Here is a 21,003-nt window from a genome sequence, read left to right as displayed (position 1 = left end):
GTCCTTGCACAAGTGATTTTGATGTTGAGCGTGCCAGAGAGACATTTTTACACAATCCTAGAATATCTGTGAGATCAGCGGCAACAGAATTGGATATGCCAATTTCGACGGTGTACAAGGTTATTAAGAAAAAATTAAGACTGCATGCATACAAAGTTCAAATCGTTCAAGTTTTGGAACCGAACGATAGACCTAGGAGGATGGCCTTTGCAACAGATATGCTAAGGAGGATAGAAGATGCTGCTGATTTTCTGAAGAGCATAATGTTCTCCGATGAAGCATCCTTTCATGTTTCTGGCATTGTCAATCGCCATAATGTGCGCAAATGGCTCTGTGGATGCCGACATGCTTGCCGCTACCTGGCGTGAAATTGACTATCGACTTGATATTCTCCGTGCGACGAAGGGGGCACACGTGGAAGTTCATTGACAAGGGTCATGAAACTTTTTGAGTCTATTTAACCATTTATGTTATTAATTTAAATCTATCTTTATTATTTTATGAGTTATTAAACATCAAAATGGGTCCGGGACTTTATAAACACCCTGTACTATTATTTTTAAATTTCCCATACCATCATAAATTGAAGTTTCGATTCTTTTGATGAATTTTAGCTTTAACGGGGGACGAGTTGGCACGCCTAGAATACTGGTTATGTATAGTGTCAATTTGACTTCTGACGTTTAACTTCAGATTCACGCTTTTGTCACAAAGTATTTTTACTTTCTCACGTACGAAGTATATAAAAATAAATAATTGTATTCGTCAAAAAATTTGAACGGGAGATTTCTTTGAATTTCCACATTTCAGATATTTCGGAGTCCAAAAAACACGTTTTAGGAATTATGTCTGCCTGAATATAATAACTCAAAAACAATTGAGCTAGACGGATGAAATTTGGTATTTGATGTTTAAACCTATTTCTTGATTTCTATCAAATTTTGAACAAAATGCATTCAAAGGAAATCTGTAGTTATCCAGGTAGAAGTGAATACGATAATTATGAAATATTTGGGCCCTTATAGCCTGGTTGGTAGGGCGTTGGATTCGCCTCCCTTGGGTTGCGAGTTCGATCCCCACCGGCCGAAGACTCTGTGTGTGTGTGTGTGTGGTGGCTGGCGCACGTATAAATCTGTCGTGGTCACAAAGTCCTCCATGTCAAGAAAAATACCACTGGGTTGATCGTTCTCTGATTCAGGACTAAATTACGATCTGTGGATGAGTGAATGAAATGCATGAATGAAGTGCGCCCCGTAAAAAGGGTTGTGACGTGTGTGTAGCTAAGTCGTACTCTTGGCCCCAGATGACGCTACTGAAAAAGCAAGAGAAACACCCTTGGTTTAAGAACACAGATTTAGATTCGATAATGCAGATCCGTATTAAATTTATTCAGGAAATGACTGTCTGTCGGTCTGTACGTTCACATGCTTGTAAATATAATAACTCCAAACGCAGGGACAAATAAATGAAATTTGGTATATGATTGTTGATATATCAATTTTTGTTGCAATCGGTTGGGAAAAAACATCGAGATACACTTTTGATTTTCTGATACTTATGTATTTATTGCATACAAGTGAATAATCGCCAAAATCCCACACCATATTTAGTGAGAACGCTAGATTTACTCCCAAGATCGTTATTTCGTACTAGGAATTGCAATATCAGACCAAAAGTTCAATACCGGTATTCGATATTTTTTAGATCTTAGTACCGGGATACCGGTTTTAATACCGGTATTAGAAATTTTAGAAAAAGAAAGAAAACACAGGTGTTTCTTTGTTTTATTTGCCAGTTTTATTAGAGAGTGTAAATATCACAAAAAATAATTTGTAACTTATAAACTATAACAGTATATAAAGAATCACAAAAAAGTAAAGGAACATCTTATTTATTTAAATCACAAAAAAGTGTAATTATCACTATTCAGTCTGTGGTACTATTACAAATTTTTGAAATGATCTTATAAAACATAATGCATCAATTGTACTGTCATTAAGCCTGGAACGTAATTTTGCGCAAAAATGACCAGCTGTCGAAAACGCTCTTTCGGCATCTACGCTAGTTGGTGGTACTGTTAGCAATGCGCGATATACTTTTTCCAAGTATTTACCTCTTAATCCCTCATCTTCAAATAAATCGATTATTCGTCGGATGGTTTTGGATATAGCTGATTTCTGTATTGTATTTTTGGTTTGTTGAAAGTTTTTGTTTATCGCTCATTCTAATTTTTGTTCAAGAGGCGATTCCTTTTCACTATCGACATGAGTGTCATCATAATCTTCGATAACTGTACCGAATTCTTCTGAATGTGGATAGGTTTGTGGGCAAAAAATTTTAAGAAAATTTACTATAAACTTGGTCAGATTTGAATTGGTTAGTATCTTTTCTGCTTTTCCATTTTCATTTTTAAAATCATTATAATTATTTAAATACCGTAAGATACTTTTTATTTCGGTATGCCTTTTTTCTGTGCGATTTTTCAATGTAATATTTTGTTGTCTTCAGATAGTGATGTGTGCTGTTCTTTCAGTGACTGCAGTATGAAATGTATTGTTGCATTAACTGTTAATAAATTAGAATCTCTCCGACATAATGCCTCAGTAGCCAGTTTTATTGGAAGAAGAGCTGATACAGTTCTGGATATTAAGTCGAATTCACAACCTGAAAAATTAATTTGCAAGTTTAAGTCGATTATTTCTTTTTGGATTGGATTTCTCAGTTTTAAAAATCGTTCCATCATTAGAGGTAAACTGTTAGAAGTGAAAAAAATTTCTAGTAAATACCGAAAAAACGGTATTTAAACTTGTGAATACCGGTATTAGAAAACTGCATAAATTTCTCAAAATACCGGTATTCGGTATCCCGGTATTGCAATCCCTATTTCGTACCTATGTTCGTCAGTGTTATGCAATAAGTAATCAAATACCGATTTTCTTTACTTTACTATGAAACACACATTTCTGATTAGCGAGATTTTTTAAATAAAAATCTTAGGAAAAGCCCGTGAATGCTACGAGTACTAAGTCCACAATTTTATCCGGGGTGGGAGTGGGGGAGGATAACACCTTTATAAGATAGTACACGAGTGAATTCTGGAGACATCGCTCCCGCTGTGTAAGCATTAAATTACCACGCACAAAAAGCCGAGTTAATTTAATAGCAATACATTTTTTTTTTACTGAATATCACAAGTTGACTACACCAACCCGCCTTGAGGATGACCGCACTATCACGGCAACGTTTTGCGAGAATTGAGGTTGAGTCTTAAGGGTCATTACCGGGCACGGTACAACCGTAGTCATGGATGGTACGTCCCGTTATCGGTAGGGGATAGTCGACCACATACCATTTCTCAGATCATACCATTTCTTTCCACATACCATTTTTTCATTTTCTGTCACCCAGGTGGTGAGAACCAACCACCATACCTAACGCTTCTAATCCTCAAATCTGAGATCTCCCCCCCCCCCTTCATTTAATATATGAATCTTCAAAATGGTATAGTGCTATTAAAAGCGCGAATATCCGATTTATATAGTATTTAGTTTTTGCAGCACCTTAAATTCACTCCGCTTCTCAATCAAATGACACATTTTTATCTAGTTATATCTTTCAACAATAGAACGATATAACTGGATGAAAAATTTGATATAACAATAGAAGAGGTTGGAATTTCATTGGCAAAAATAGCAAATTTTAAGAAGGAATTGCATAGTATTTATATCGACTCAATTAAAAAAAAACAATATTTTGTATTTTAGAATGCAGTAAAAATTATTATTAAAATATTATTGCTAAAAGCTAAATTATCGAGGGAAATCGTAAGCATCTTACTCCATTTATTTAATTAATTTAAATTAAAAAAAAATATTATGTCGTCTTACGATGTTTACTGTTGAATACCAAGACGCACACACGCGCTTTGGAAAATTTTATGGTACTCTAGATCTTCTCAATTTAATAAAACATAATTTAAGAGATAACATTGTAATGAGATTCTGTAGCGTGCTAACATTAAATAAATTTTAATTTCTCGCGTAAGAGGCGCTTACATCAGCTTAGTTTCAACATTTTAATTTGATATATCATAATTTTAAATTTTGTTATAAAGAATTTTTTATATTTTGTAAGTACTTTAACATTATTTTTCCACGAGTATTGAAGTCTAAAACATATTTTAAATTAAATTTTTGTGAAAGTTATTTCAAAATATAATTTTTTTCATTGGTGAAATAAGTAAAGATGTTATCATTTTATGAAAAGCCCAAATTATAAGGGAGTATAACAACTGATTTATATTTTTGAAAAGTAATAGTGACAGGAAAATCCCGCTTATTCATAAGCTTTAGGACTATGAACTTTAAATAATCATTTTGCATTAACAGCACGCTTGAATTCAAATTCTATGATTTATTTTTCTTAAGAGAGTGTGACAATAAATCTCAAACACAAGCAATAAATTTATAAAAATGTAATGGCAACAATTCCATTTTATATGGCAGAGATCAAGTGGAATACGCCATTTTAATATTGGAACAAATATTGAATTTTGTAGGAAGAAGAGAGAGAAGGTATCGAAACACAAGGCAAGTTAAACAGCAGCTTAAAGTTAGATACCATTCTTATTTATATTTGTAATGTGACTGTAGCGTGTTGTGAAATAATTACATTCTAGAATTACATCTGAGTAACTGGAAATTAAATCGAACAAAATGAAGTCTACAGAATTCAAAAGGCCAAACCTTCTAAAATTTGCTGAATTCTTTTTTAAATTGATTTCTGAATTTCTATCCTTTTATGAATCTATTTTTTCTTGAATCTTAGAATTGGTTTTATTAATAATATAAATTGTTCCGAGGATATCTATTCAAAAACTATTACACAAACTATTTCAAATCATTTTCTTAAATCATTAATCTTGATTCGTACATCCATTTCTAAGAATTCTCAAGGAAGAAATAAAAATCCCATTTCTCACCTTCATTAGATTATAAAGGACTGAGGAGCAAATTGTCAGAACATAAAAACAAATCAGTATCGAGAATTCGAGCTAAATAAACTTAGAAGTAGGTCGCCAAAAATAGAAAAAATTGCTCTGAAGCATCCGAGCTATTCCTTTCAAGGAATTGTTGATGTTGACCCTGTCTTTTATATGCTCCCAATTAACATAGGAAAAGCATGAAATAATCCTTTAATTCTCAATGGATATTTATCAGTTTTTTTTAATGATATATTTACATTTTGAATATGAAAACTGATTTGTCAGTTGAACTACTGGGTGTTCATTAATTATTGTCGGGGTTTCCGTACCTCTTAACTTTCGAATAAAAAATATTACGCAAAAACCGATTACGTATTCGCAAATTACAACTCAAAGAATTTTATTAATGATATTAAAGTGTAAAGCTTTCACAATTTGCACTTTGTAAGCATTGAGCTGAAGGCGATTCTTTGAGTTGTACTTTACGAATACATAATTCTTTCAGTTGTAATTTACGTATTCATAATTCTTTGAGTTGTAATTTATGAATATATAATTCTTTGAGTTGTAATTTATGAATATATAATTCTTTGAGTTGTAATTTACGAATACATAATTCTTTGAGTTGTAATTTACGAATACATAATTCTTTGAGTTGTAATTTACGAATACATAATCGCCTTCAACTGAATGCCTAAAAAGTGCAAATTGTGCAAGCTTGACACTTTAATATCATTAATAAAATTCTTTGAGTTGTAATTTACGAATACGTAATCGGTTTTTGCGTAATATTTTTTATTCGAAAGTTATGAGGTACGGAAACCCCGACAATAATTAATGAACACCCTGTATAACTATAATCCAAACAAAGAATCTCGCAACCAGTTGAAACTGATATAAAGAATAAAATAAATGAAAATATAAATGTAGGAATTTTTATTTTATACAATTTTTAAAACATGCTAATAAAATATTATTATTTTTTTTTTATGCTAACCCCGATAAAAATGAGAAACCTGTTCATACCCATAATTGATAGATTATTCTGGAAAAATTTGTTTCCGGTAATCTAACTTAATGAGGGTAATTAAGATTCTAATAAAAATAAAAAATATACTGCAAACGACGCGAAAATTTGAGTTAAGTTTAAAAATTTTTAATTTCCTTTATTAACTTTCTAACTTAATTTTAATAATTATCTCAACTCATTTAATATCTTTTCATAGTTGAATTCCGAAAAAAAAGAAGAAAAAAAAAAAAGAATTTGAATTGTTTGCTTTTTTTGGGCTAATGACGCAACACAGTTTTTTCGCAAACTTTTCAAAATGTTATTTCCAAGAATTTTGGGGTCATTTTAATAGATAGATTATTTTTACTTCTTATAATAAGAAACATCATCAATTTTTTTGTACATTTTCTTCAAATCTCTTTTAAATAATTGTTCATCAATGTTAATGTACTCTTGAACTAACACAAAGAAGGGGGTCAGCTTGATGTTACATGTTTCAAAAGCAGCTGGAGTGTGTTCCCAAAACTGTCTCGCATACTCTACAACTGCATATTCCACTCCTCCCCATAAAACTATGGACCGCAAATGTCTAGTGAATTTTATTAGTGAATTAGTCTGGCATGTGAATCTTATTTGTGAATTAGTCTGGCATGTGAATCTTAGTTACGAAGTATAGAAATTTGGCATGAATCTAACATTTTCATTAAATTTATCGTATGAATATATAATTTCAACACCTTTTTAGCCAATTAAATCAATCTGAATTTAGGCACGGAATGACAGTTGTAGGCCCGAAATAATAAACCGGTTTCATTGATTTAATTCATTTGATTTGTGAGTTGTTGAGTTTACATGCATGCAAAAGTGCAGATAATCTATCATTTCACTGATTTCTTTCATAATTTGATATGAATCTATATTTTAGATGTAATTTGTATCTACTTAGCTCTTTACGTTTTGGAGTTCATTTTGTAATCGAACAAACCTATTTCCGTAGAATAGGTTAACGTTTGACGGTTTTTCAAACTCGGTTTTAAAAAGTAAATTTGTCACGTTTAAAAATCGGTTAAAAACGTCTGGATATTCCTCTTCTCCAATAAAAACAAATATTTTGCATTTTACCGGTTGGGACCGATTCGTCTAGCAACTGAAGACTTAGGGCGACGAGATATAAATTTATTAAAAAATGAAGGCATATTTGAATTTCTGTTAAATGAACTAAAAAATTTAAACACTGAAATAAATTTAAATTATTATATGCTTTAGAAGAACGAATCCAAGAAAGAAGACAAGTAGAATTAGCAACTCTTTTGCTGTATTTGCAAAATCCGCAAAAGATTTCTAGTTCATCGAAGAAGTTTAGTCTACTTTTATTAGCTTCAAAAACGGAAATTATTGAGTTATCTGGAAAGATACTGTCTAGAATATTTCCGAATTCTTACGTGGAAACCGATTCTGAGGAAGAGCAAATGAAGAAACTACTCACCAGAATAATGCTTTTTTAAAAGAAGCCATGGAAAAATCAATTCATAAGTTTCTTCAAGACCCTGAAGGAAAACTTACATATCCTAAGACACTAAAAGCTGAATGTTCATTATTTGTGGCAACGAATAAAAGAAAAAAACAAACTTAGATTTGTTATTTGTTGCCGTGAAAACTATAAAATCAAGCTCAGTAGCTAATGAACGAGTATTTTCAATTTCAGGCAATATTGTGTCCAAAACAAGAACAAAAATTAGCCACCGTTCAGTGGTTATTTAAAGTTTTTTTAAATCCTATTTTCTTAGGAGAAATTAAAATTACTGAAAATAATATAAATATTATTTGAAATTTTTCTTTGAGTTTCCTTTATTTTGTGTAAGTAGTATGTAAATGAATCTTTAATTTTTTTTATACTTTGACTTTGATAATGGGTTTGTTTTTTGTTATTTTATATAAATTAAATGAAATATTTTTTCCTATTCTATTTTTTTTTTGACAAAAATTCGAAAACCTGCTAAAACCATTTTTTTGGAAATATTGAATTCGAAAACCGGTTTTTCAAAAAGTGGGTTTTTGTATAAACCCTAGAATAGGTTCTGTTAAAAATTTTATAGAAATATACAAATTTGGTTGTTAGTCGATATTCCAAATGTATACCATTTTTGAGTTATATTCATAGATTAACACAGAGACAAAGAGACGTAATGCAAAAGATGTGTTTTCCGCGTCCAGGAAGATCGAAAACTTGCAGATTCGTCGAAATCTCGAGCTCGAATTGTTTTATACCCATCTGAAAGGACAGACTGAAAGTCCGTCAACCATTTGGCAGCTTTGGATCAAAATTTGACAAGAATCTATGTTTAAGATGCTAAACCTGCATAACAATTTTTTTTATTCATTTGCACTAACAGCCGGATATATTTTCTCTAAATGAATCTCGTTCAACAAGATAAAAACCTACAAATATGATCGTAATTCCAAGCAACAATCTTATCTTTATAGTTCCAACTATTTCTGAGTTGTATTCAGAGACCGACCAATAGAAGGAAAAATAGATATATTTTCAAAAATGGGTTTTACTAAATCCGCGAGTTTGAAATGTGGACATTCGTCAAAATTTCGAGTCCGATTTTTTTTTTTAAATTATGATATTCGTTATATACTTTACAATCAAAATACTTAAAGTATTATGCAAAATTTCACTGTTTGAGTTATAAAAGATGCGCACTAGGGTGGAACGAAAACAGACTTAAACTTTTTTTCGATTTTAGTTTGGTAATAGTTGGGAAAAGTTGCCATTTAGGTTCATAAAGGGGTAATTGAAAATTTGGTTGCAATATTGAAACATCTTGAGGTGTCGCAAAGAGCTTGAAATTTCAAAAAATATTGAAAAAACTGACAAATATTAAAATGGGGCTTTAAATTTATTTTTTCGATTTCAGTTTAGTAATAGAGAGGAAAAGTTGCCTTTTAGATTCATAAAAGAGTTTTTTAAAAAAAATTTGGTTGCAATACTATAACATCTTGTGGTCAAAGAATTTAAATTTGTAAAAAAAAATTGAAAAATTATAAACTTTGATAAAAAGAATTTTATGAATTTTTCGTGGATATGATGTTACAAATTGTTTTAAATACATAATATAATATAAGCACTACAACTCGAAAAATTCTTAATTTCAAAATATAATAATAAAAAAAAATTGAATGCTAAATGTTGTTTCTTACTTTTGTACCCTTAATGATTACAAATGCTAAGTTAAAAATCATTTCTTCTACTTCACTACCACATTAAACTGTTTTTTTTGTATTCAATTTTGGCATATTCACACATGAGTTAATTTTTGCTCTTGCGTACACTTCTCTTGCGACTAAACCACAGACATTTTAGGCCGATTCGGTCACCAGCTCTTTCCACAGACTGCGTGTGACAAGGAAGCCGGAAATCGTATTAAGATCTCCGGCTTAAGAGATGAACCGTGCTTCAACTATATTTAGGAAAACATTTTCTCTTTTATACATACAATAAAAATTCCATTATTTTACTATTAAAATTGTCCGAACCAGAGTTACTTAACCCCGATCATAGATAAATATAGTTTAAGGAGCAGCTTGCAAAAATAACGTAATAGTGCATAATTTCATTTTGCAAACGATCGCTTAATATCTATCTTGTTTCCCCGAATTTTACTATAACATTCGTCTAAAATAGCGATTTTTAGTATTTGAAAGTCTATTAGATTTAATTGTAGAAGAAAGGAATGTTTTTTTTTATTGTTTAAAATGTTACCTTGTCAAGACTGTTTTATTAAATATGGCAGATGAAACCACGAGACGGTATAAAAAAAGTAAGAGTTCGAACTTTATTAGAAACACAATTGTTGACACAAAATATAACATGTAATTACTCCTGTAATTTAAAGTATTTTCCGTATTGTTACTGTATGTATAGATCTAACGGTTTACAAATTACTTATGGGGCCAGATAAAAGTGGGTACTTTGTAAATAGTTATACTTTACGTACATTTTATATTTATTTTTAACAATTTGTAAGCAAAACATTTTTTATGTGTAAGATCAAAATATGCAGGAGAACTTACTAATCTCGAGTTAATTTGGTTAATTGGGTTTTAATTTTTTCTTTTAAGACTTTAAATTATTTCTTCCAGTCTAAGTCTCTGAAGGATAAATCATCATTAAACCACAACAATTTTAAATCTCAAATTTCTTTTGCAACCAAATTTTGAAGTGACAACCAAGCCACTAAAACAATTAATGAAGTTTCCCTTAATTTTTCACGCATTATTCTTTTTTCGTCTCATTTTTTAAAAGAAGAAACTGTCAAAAACGTGGCAATTTTCAGAAAAAGAATTATGTGACGGCAATTAAAATGTCTGAAAGGAAATTTAATTAACTTTCCATTTTTATATAAAAATTTTTTACTTTGAGATAAATAAATAAAAAAATGTCACCTTTTTTCTCCTTTTTCAGTAAACTAGCTCAAGAATTTTTGCACCGCTGTCGTTAATATCCAGTTATTAGTGATTCAAAAATAATTCTAATTGGGATGACGCAAGTCTGATAATTAGTTGGTAATTATTTATAATATAGTTACATCTCGGAGAAAAGTAGAATACCGAATGTAAACTGTATGCAATGAATTGTTTAAATCTATAAATTTAAGCGCAAGTTTAAATATTTGGATTTCATCCAATTTAAAATATACACAAAATTAAATTTGGCAAGATGACCTATTTTTTTTAGGAATACCCAAATTTTGTCGCTATAACTTTTATTTGAAGTATGATATCATATTCAGATAGACATATAAAACTGAAATAAAGACTGATTCATTAATCCGAAACAACTTTATTTATACAAGAAAAACAGGAGCTTAAAAATATTTTGCGCTCAAAAGGAATCCAAACTATTTAACAAGTTTTTATCATATTTTGCTTACAAATGCTATGAAATATAAGAAATGCTTTGGTGTCAGGTTTTAATTAATACCAATTAAATAATTAAATTTCAGGAAACCATCGTTCATATCATGTGCAAGATTGTGGAAACAAAGAACATGGCGGCGGTCAAGTTTTGTTAAAAAGTGAAAACAACCAAAAGCTGGGGAAAATATATTTTAATAAGATCTTTTTTAACTATATTAATATCAATTTTTTTTCTTTGTGGTTTTATATTACTTAAAAAATTAATTCAACTTTGTTTACCTGCTTTCAGATGCACTGTTCGAAATGGCTGCCGTTATATTCCGAGTTGTAAACACATAATTAAATTGGATTCACACTACGTATTTAACTGAATTATATATACCATTATTTATATTTATTAATACTTATGAAAAATTGATAGCTGTTTTTATGCTTGAAAAACATGTAAACTAAGACATTTAGATCATGTAACTTCAACAACTGATCAGAATTATAACTTTAATTTTAATTATAAATATATTTGTTAGACTGTGAAGTTTTCTCACAAATTTTGTAGCATAAAGTCGGTTTTAATAAAAAATTAATTAAATGTAGTTTTATAATTGGCAAAAAATGAATTATTTTATCCCAAAAGTGATAGGTATTTCAGGTAATAGAACTAATGATTCTGAAATAAATGAAAATTTAAATCTTTTATTTTGTACCAAAATGCATTTACATTTTCAAAATAATTTCCTGCGTTTTGATAAAAAAAATAATGAAGGTTGCCAAATATTATTACTAAATAACGCGTTTTATGAGCCGCATAAGAATTTATTGAGATTTTCAGTCTATCTACTGACCGAGAATGAAAAACTTGCATGTAAATTAATCTGATATCTAAAAATTTCTGAATTTTCTTTGAATGATAATTAGACCTGTAAGATTAAAGATAAACGTTTTTTTAGAAGGAAAAAAAAATAGTATTAGTAAACACAGTCATTATTTTAAATTGCATACTATTTAGAAATGGTTATATATATTCTTATCTTACGATTCCGGATCATAAATTAGATGTACATTTATTAGAGGACTCGTTTCTAGAGGAAAAGTAATTTATTTTTCAGAAATATCAGTTTGCTGTTTCTCGCAAAATATAATGAACCGTACTCATCGAATTTTAGACGCTCTGTTTGAATTTATAGTTATTGCACTGAGTTTTATTATATATCGCAAACTCATTAAAAAGGCGATAGCCATTTATGTGTTTTGATATTTTATCTACATTTTTTTACTATTATTAAAATCTTTCATTCTCTCAGAAGAGTAAAAGTAATTAAGAATCCATAAATTATATTCTACAAAATAATTAAATTAAACGCTTATTTATTTATGCTTCAACTTGAAAACAGGAATTCTTAATTTATTATTTTTGATATTATCGTGACGAATAAATGAAATATTATTTTTCTCTTTAAGTGATGTTGCCAATTTATTTTGTTATATTAAAGAAAAAAGGAACATAAATATCAAAATATTCGAACTTTGAGGAATCTCCAAGTTTCAGACATTCATTCCGAAAAGCACATTTTTGAAGTTATGCGCGCCGCTCTCATTTTTGAACTAATACACACGTGAACATTAAAATGGTTTCAGATAAACGGATCAAACATAGTATGTTTTATCTGTACAAAATTTACAGTTTTCTATTAAATTTTGTTATGAAACCCATAAGCAGTCTATTTGTCAGAGTACAAGCCGATAATTACGAAACATAAAGAGCTAGATAGATAAAATTTGGTATGTAGTTTTAATAGCTACATCAAAATGTGGATCAAATCAATCAAGGGATTGAATGTCTATTAATCTGTATATTTGCACCTGTAAAGGAGATAATTAATAAACGCAAAGATATAGATAAAGGAAATTTGGTTTGTGATATTATTGCTTAAATTATAATTTTGTTAAATCGAAGTTTTAGCTTTGATATGTCGACAAAAAGCTTCCAAAATACATATCCGTATTTTTTTTTGTTTCACTAAAGAGCACAGACCGTTCATACATGGGGCTCGGGAAATAAAAACCTGAGTATTTCTGGCGTTCATGATCTTCTCAAAAACCTATAATTTGCATGCGGTGGAAGGCGAAGATAGTATTTTTATTAAAAACCACGCAGGAGCATTTGGAGGAGATAATTCCCACTGTTTCTAATAATGTGATTTTAATCATAGACATACCACAGCATGTCAAGGACATTTTTCCGTTTGAGAAAAAATCGCATTACATAAGAAATGTGAACTTCGATATGAATCTGCAATATGAGAATAAAGAGTACACTTGCACCTTATGTAAACAAAGAATGGATTAATGTACACTGAATCGGTTTAGAAGAATATTAGTTGCTTACAGCTATAACATGATTATGTTTATAGTTTGATTTATTATTTAATAATAGTAAGCGATGTGCTTGAAATAATAGCTAAAAAAACGCAAATGGCCAGATTGAAGAACATAGAATTGGCGTAAAGTAACTTCGTGGGTGGTAGATGATCAATAAAGTGTTTTACAAAATTTTAATAAAAAGTCAAAAGATTAATATTTTTCTTCAATAAATTCGAAGAATATGGGGGTTTAATAATTATTTTCATATCACTTCAAAAGTTAAAAAACAATCTTTTCATTGATACTAGGTTTATTACCGCACATTATTCTTATAATTTTAATAAATTAAAAAAATATTTTTAAGTGCATTTATAACAATAATTTTAGTTTCTAGGTTTTTACACCTGAATGGATTGGTATGTGATGACGTTAAATGCTTTTTTCTTTTATAAGAACGATTTCACTACTGTTTAATTTAATATACATTTTTAAAAGTAAAGTAAACGGATGAAGCCTATATCATTATCATGTTATTTCAGACTTAAATTGGAATCTCTCTTAATTGTTTCGCTTCTATTTCACTGATGATGTTTTCATTACAACTAATCACAGTACAACCGATTTCTTTTGACTCGCAGAGATTCTATTTAAGAAGTAATAGCTATGTCTTTTCACTTGAAATAGCGTTATTAGAACTATAATCGTATTACTGTAGTATAATATTTTTCCAATATGTTCTAGAGTTCTTGAACTGAAGTCTAAGCAATCCGCTAATTTAAAAGACTTTAGACTTCATTTAATTTTTCGTAATCAAATATCATTATTTAAAAATTGAATAAAAATGCAGCTAATTTCTTAGCTGAGAAATAATGGATGCATTTTTTAAGTTGGGTGCAAAATTCTGAACGAATCATTTAATAAAATTCTAAGTTGGATGATTATTATCATATATCTCTTTTTAACACGAAAAAAATCTTGCAATTTTTAAAAGCAGTTTAAAAATTGATATATTTTTTTTGTTTTTTTGATATTTTTAAAAAATTAATTTTGTGCCAAATTTAAAAATTGAATATTTTATAACATTAAAAAATCAACTGGAATATTAATATGTTTTAAGACGTTTTAAAGCCAAGAATGAAATAAAAAATGGTTATAAATTTGTTATATTTCCCTATATTGCATGCATTTATAAATATTTCGAGAATGCATTTAGTTTTGAGGCCCGCAGATTAGAAAGCGCTATTCTAAATTAAAATGTTTAATATAATTACAACTTAAAGTATATATAAAATTATAAAAAAATGCATTATTTATTAAAACAGCTGAATTTTTTCAAACTGTAATTTTATTTAAATGCTCAAATGTTTTATCGTGAATACATCATTATTTGTAAATAATCGGACAACATGATGGGGAAAAAAAGTATTCCGACGATTTCAGAGTTTGCGGATAAATAATTTTTTAAATTCTTAAATCCTGCTTTATTTTTGAAGAATATATTTTTGTACCTAATTTAAACCTAATTAGAATCTGACATTAATATACATTTAAATACATTTAATACAAAAATGACTAATTTATAAAATACCATAATTTATAACAATCCTGCTATTATTTGTAACGTTATATTTAATAAAAAATATCAACTTCAAACGATTTTTAAATCTTATAGTTCCTCAGAAAAGAAGATATCAGCTATTAAAAGAATACATAAAGCTATTTAAAAAATAAAAAAAATAAGTAACTTAAAAATGTTTTAATAATAATTTATATTGTAATTAAACATCAGAAATAGCTATTTGGAAACAAAATGTTTAAAAAATCTTAAACATTTTCATTCAGTAATATTGATAAAACTAAAGATAAAATTGTGCTCTTAATATGGAAGCAATTTTTAATTAACAAAGAAATTAACGACTTTATTATCATAATATTTGTACTAAAATTTTTATAATGTTTCAAATTAGTTATTATAAAAATTCGAAGAAAATTTGTTCTTTCTTTTGAGTTTATATAGCGTAAAATCAATTTACGAATTTAAAGGACATAAATATTACACTTTTAAATCCATTATTATTTTTTGAATTTTTTAAACAATGATTTTAGGGGATTTTGTTTCGATGATGAAATAGTCCTGTTTAATGTTAGATGTTAATTAAACATTAAAAAAAAAATCCAGCAATGAGTGCCAAAACAGATGTAAATAAAATTGTCCTCATATTAATAAACTTTTTTACAACAAATACAATAAGCGATAGAAAATAGGAGACAAATGAATTGAATCCCCATAATGTTTAGGTAATTGAAAATGCCACTGTATAGGTTATTTAACATTTAAATCAACGATTCATGCCATTTATTGCTTATTTTATTCCTTGGTTAATCTTTTTATTTTATCCTTTGATGTACCTACATATTTGATGTCAATGAAGCATTCATTTGCGAAAATGTTTTTTATTAGTAATATTAAGTTTATTAGTAATATTAATATTGATGTGAATTCAAAAATTCAAACAGCCCAAATTAATAATGTTTTTTTTTATATTATTTTATTTTTTATAACAGTTTAGTTCTTCCATTTTCTAATTAATGAAATCAACATTAAAATAATTTCTTATTAACTACGTCTTGAAAACTACTATCCTATAAAATATTTATTCCATCCCATGACAGTTAACAATCAATCGACATAATAATCATTTAAATGAAAGACAATTTCAAAGCAATAGAGGACATTTTATGCAGGCGAGCTTTATAAAATTAAGTTCTAATAAAGCCAGGTATAATCATATCTCTATCATATTTTATTAATATACGTTTATTTTTATCAAATGCAATGGTTATTTTGAAGGATTTTAAATATTTTCTTGCTCTAATATCTAGATGATATATCTTTCGAATTTGAACTCGAATTCGAACTTTTCCATTTCAACGAAATTGAGAAGCAAATATAATTATTGATTGCGATGAGTTTTTTTACGACTTAATACTTTCCTCTTAAATATAATTACGATTTCTTATTACCTAAAAGTATAAAAATTTTTGGTTGCGTCCACAACCGAAATAAAGCACGCTCTAATTTTTCTAACTACTAAAAGTTTCTAATTTTTATACTCATACCACACATTTGGAACAAATTTTCCAAATTAGCAACTAATGGTTACATAAAAAAAAATAAACGATTGCGTTAAATGTCAGACGATTTTTCTCGTTATGAATTTCCAGGAGATTTGGTTAATTGGCAGTCTTTCAGAAGGCTGTAATTAAATTTTCCACCATTTCACAAGTAACATTTGTGAATACTTAATTATTATTCTTAAAATAGTTCTTTTGAATGAAGAAATGGATTTAAGTTCTTATTTTTTAAAACTGTACTAAATATATTGCTTAGTTCAAAAGTTATTTTAATTCATGGATATTTTAGAATAAATTATAGATTCGATTTAGCTGCATCACCTACTTTTTCTATATTTATTAACATATATTAAAAATTATTCTTATAGAGAGAGATAAAATACAAAATCAAATACAGAAAAGAAAAATAGCATCAAACAATGTATAATATTAACTTTTGAAATATTCAAATTATAATTACAAATTTCGTTTTGTATTGGTTTATTATTTTCCTTAAATATAAAATAAATGCAAAAAATATACGCATATATTTACATATTTTAACAATACAATGTTGTGATAAATCGAAAAAAAAAAAAAAGAATGTACAATTTGCAGTTCTGGTAAAGAAATTTATAACATTTATTTTAATTCTTTTGTTTTCTCTTTACTTATGTTTCTTAAAATCTATTTCAAACTTTTCCACATTAGCTATTCAAGCATAAACTGATTTATTATTTTTTAATTGATTCTTTTGGTTTTTCACTTTATTATATTTAGATAAAGATATTTCAAGTACATATAATAAATATTAATCACTTCATATCCAATTAAATTTTTAAATAATATGGCGATTGATTTTTTATAACAGATGCTACATTAAAAGAAATTAAATGGACTAATTTGAGCTTTTTTTTATTAATGTAAACTTGAAACAAGGAAAATAAATTACATATTAGTAAACTTTTTATAAATTATTAACTATGAATAAACAATAATTTAAATGACTTGCATATTCTTAATAGTTAAACATGAGAATTTTGAATGGTGTTTATATAAAAAAAGAGACTGGTGTTGCATAATTTGATCGTAATCAAAATTTGTTTATTTTTTTAGTTACTGAATCACTCAGTTGCAGCTGCCTTGTATTTGCATCTGTTAAAATTAAGAATGATGAACATTTTTATTGTAACTTTTATATGTAAAGTTCTTAACTATATTTAACAAAATTCTTTAATCAAACGCATCAACTTCATAAGCGATTTCACTTCATAGAATGTTCATTATGTGTTAGAAATAATATTTATTTTTATTATTCTTTTAATTGCTGTGTTTTATCATTAAAGTTGTTAGACATTATTTTGATTACTTTAATTGAATGTTGGTATTATTTTGAGTACAGCATGTTACAAGAGTAATTAAAGGAATGTAATTTGCTTTCATGAGTAGAAAATATAATGATTTTAAGAAATGAATTTGAACAATTTTTAAAACTTATGTTTGAGTGAACATGGATTTATTAAAAATTAAATACTGTTGAAATCTAAACAATATTTTGAGACACTATAATATTAATTAATAACAGGCAATATGAAGAATTAAAGATATGACCTAAAAGAACGTTTTGAAAAAGAATAAATATAATTTAATTATTTTATGAAATACTAAAATTGTTAAATACTTAACAAATTATTAAAAAAGTCTCAAATTATAGGTATATTATAAGAATGAGATTACAGTTTTTCTTGTGTATGATATTACATTCCAAATATTAATTAAAAAATTGTTTTGTATTAATTTTTGTATTAAAGAAAATCATTTGGGTGTGAATGGAATATAAATTGATAAAATACTATTTAATAACTTCTTGGAGAGGAATAGGAGAAATGGATCATCGGAAATCATGTGTTCTTGAACTTTATAATCATTCCAAAACGAAACAAAAAAATAGCTGATTGCTTATATGATTGTGATGACAATATATGTCAGAGTGACGTATTCTCCGTTAGTTCCAATTGCTGTGAGTGGTGGCCCACAGTTTCTGTGAATTATCATGTTAAATGAGTTCATTAGTCTTTATGTGAGTGAGACTTATTTCTTTAATATTATGCTTCACAGATTATTCCGATAGATTCAGATTATAATAATAATAAAACGGAAAAAAAGGAAGAAAAAAAAAAGGCTTTCTAATTCTGAAACATTCATTAATGGAATTTATAAGTATTTTATACTAGTAAAATATAAACAAAAAAATATCAACAGAATAAAATGAGGATCCTTAATGCACATGATCAGAATTTTTACATTAGAAAGAAAATATCCCTTTAAAGGGGTATATAATTCTAAAATAATGTTTAAGTAAGTAATTAAACAAAAACATTTATAACTTGCTACGAAATCGAATAAACAAAATAACACTGATAATTTTTAATAGAAAAGAAAGAGTACTCACTGTAAATTGGTCGCCGGTGTGGCCAGGTCTCCTATGGTGGTGAGGGTGAGAGTTGACCAATAGACGGACCCCAGGTACTTCCTGACAAGAGGCGAGTGCTCCTGGCTGTCGGGGTGCTTGTAGGCCCAGTTGCCCTTGAAACCCTCCAGTTCGGAGAGCATATAGTAAAAGCAGCCAAACCAATGGGCCAGCAGGAGCAGGACGTGGATAAGATTGGCGACGCGCCACAGGTTGGGGTAGGCCGTTCTCGATTCGACGGCATAGTAGAATTTGTAGATCCTCCTGGCCTTGAGAAACCTGGAGAAACGAAAGTAAGTTTGTAAAATAGAAATGTAAGAAAATATAAATTTGCATTTATACGCGTTCACTAAACAATCGAAATCGAGTTTCAGATTAACTACAGATTTGCATGGGCTTTTATTTCCTCACAGGTGATTCATCCATGTCAAAACAAAATATCGTATTAGCAAATTCCCTTCTGCAGCTGTATAAGTCCAAAATACATTCTCACTCATTGCATCTGCAGCTGGTCCGAGATTTTACAAAGAAATTTTAACAATGGATAACAATTGAAATCTTTGAGTAATATCTGGGAAAATAATAGATGTTAAAAAATATAGCTCCTATGATATATATTATATGTAAGAACTATGGGATGTAAGTATTTTTTTTTTCATTTTCTCCTTTTTAAATTGTTTTGTGCAACTTTGTGTTCCGGACAAATTTTTGTTTTATCTAATGTTTAGTGCTGTAAAAAGAATTTGTTTGGTTTGCCTTTTTTAATCTATTTTTTCCTCTATTGTTTGCTTCAGTAGTTTATTTTCTTTTCCTTTTTCACAAAATTCTTGTAAAATTCATTTATTTTATGATGCGAAACCCCGGGTTGAAAAGAAGATGAGATGCTTCCGGTATGGTGGTTGGATCTCGCCACCCTGGAAGGTACACAAAAAGGAGGGGGATATGGCTCCTCCCATCGATACTTCCTTTGGAAAGGGTTGTACCGTGACCGTTGATGGCTCTTAGGACTTAACCTCAGTTCCTGCCAGTGTTGTTGTTGCGGCGGTCCGGTCATTCAGTTTTCTTTTTCCGTGTGCCTTCGTGTGGGTCGGAGAGTCCGTGATATGACTTATCTTATGATGCGTTTTACTGCTATTTGCACACATTTGTTACATGCCGCATTATTATACTGTGTTTTTAAAAATTCATTTAACTCCTAAGATTTACATATTTCAAAACTTATTAGTTTTGGTTCCATTCGAGAATCTGTCTCTTCTTTGCAATATTGTAAATTTCATCATTGGACTTCAATTCTTTCACTTCTGGCTTTTTTCTTTTTGGAATGTTCTCCACCGAGAACGTCTATGAATGTTCTAAAAATGAAAGGTTCATCTGTTTTTTCCGAGTGTCGAATGAATGAATTTTATATTCTGAAATTAATAATGCAATGCTCTAATTTAGCTTAGTGCTAAATTAGAGCACTGTATGCTTTATGCTTTAACTTATGCTCTAATTTAGTTTAGTTTAGTTATATTAACGTCCCGTTTTTAAAGCAACACTAGAGCTATTTTGGGACGACAGACGGACCTCGTAATTTTGAACAGAGGTCAGATGACGAGGACGACACCTGAGCGGGCACCCCCCTCTTCACACTACACCAGCGGCAGGACGTTTGGTCCGGGCGTTTAACATGCATCAGACCCGCTTACACGCCAGTTCTTCGGTGGAATCGGGTCTCGAACCTGAAACCCTGCAGTTTCGAAGCCCAGACCTTACCACCAGGCCTCCGCAGCCCATACTTACGCTCTAATGTTGTTCCCAAAACATATTTATAATGATTGAAAGGTACAAACTTCACCGACGCATCTAAAATAAACTGACGGAAGCTAGGCAAAATATACTTGTAGAAATGTGGGCAATTCAATGTAAGCTGGCCTTCTCTAAACATGTTTTCTGCAAAAAATACTTCAAACTAACCAGAAGCATTTTATCGGATAACTGGAAGGTGAAGTTTGGTTCCGCTTAGTTATATTATTGTTCTGTTTTAAAGCAACGCTAAGGTTTTTTTGGGGGCTAACTTCGTCATTTTGATGATAAGATCTGTACAGATGACAAGGACGATATTTGATATGGATTCCTCTTCTACAAATTTCCGCATCA

General features: G+C 29.0%; 1 protein-coding gene across 1 annotated transcript in view; it reads right to left on the bottom strand.

The window, feature by feature from the left end:
* Positions 1-21,003, bottom strand: part of LOC129969667 (potassium voltage-gated channel subfamily H member 1-like) — a 431,779-nt gene that overhangs the window by 168,797 nt on the left and 241,979 nt on the right. The window contains exon 4 of the mRNA XM_056084324.1: positions 18,847-19,143. Coding sequence (XP_055940299.1) covers positions 18,847-19,143 — 297 coding nt within the window. The remainder of the gene's footprint in view (positions 1-18,846; positions 19,144-21,003) is intronic.

This window comes from Argiope bruennichi, chromosome 5, assembly GCF_947563725.1.
Source record: "Argiope bruennichi chromosome 5, qqArgBrue1.1, whole genome shotgun sequence".
NCBI lineage: Eukaryota > Metazoa > Arthropoda > Arachnida > Araneae > Araneidae > Argiope > Argiope bruennichi.
The sequence above is the reverse complement of the archived record's forward strand: the minus strand, read 5'-3'. Positions and strand labels throughout refer to the sequence as shown.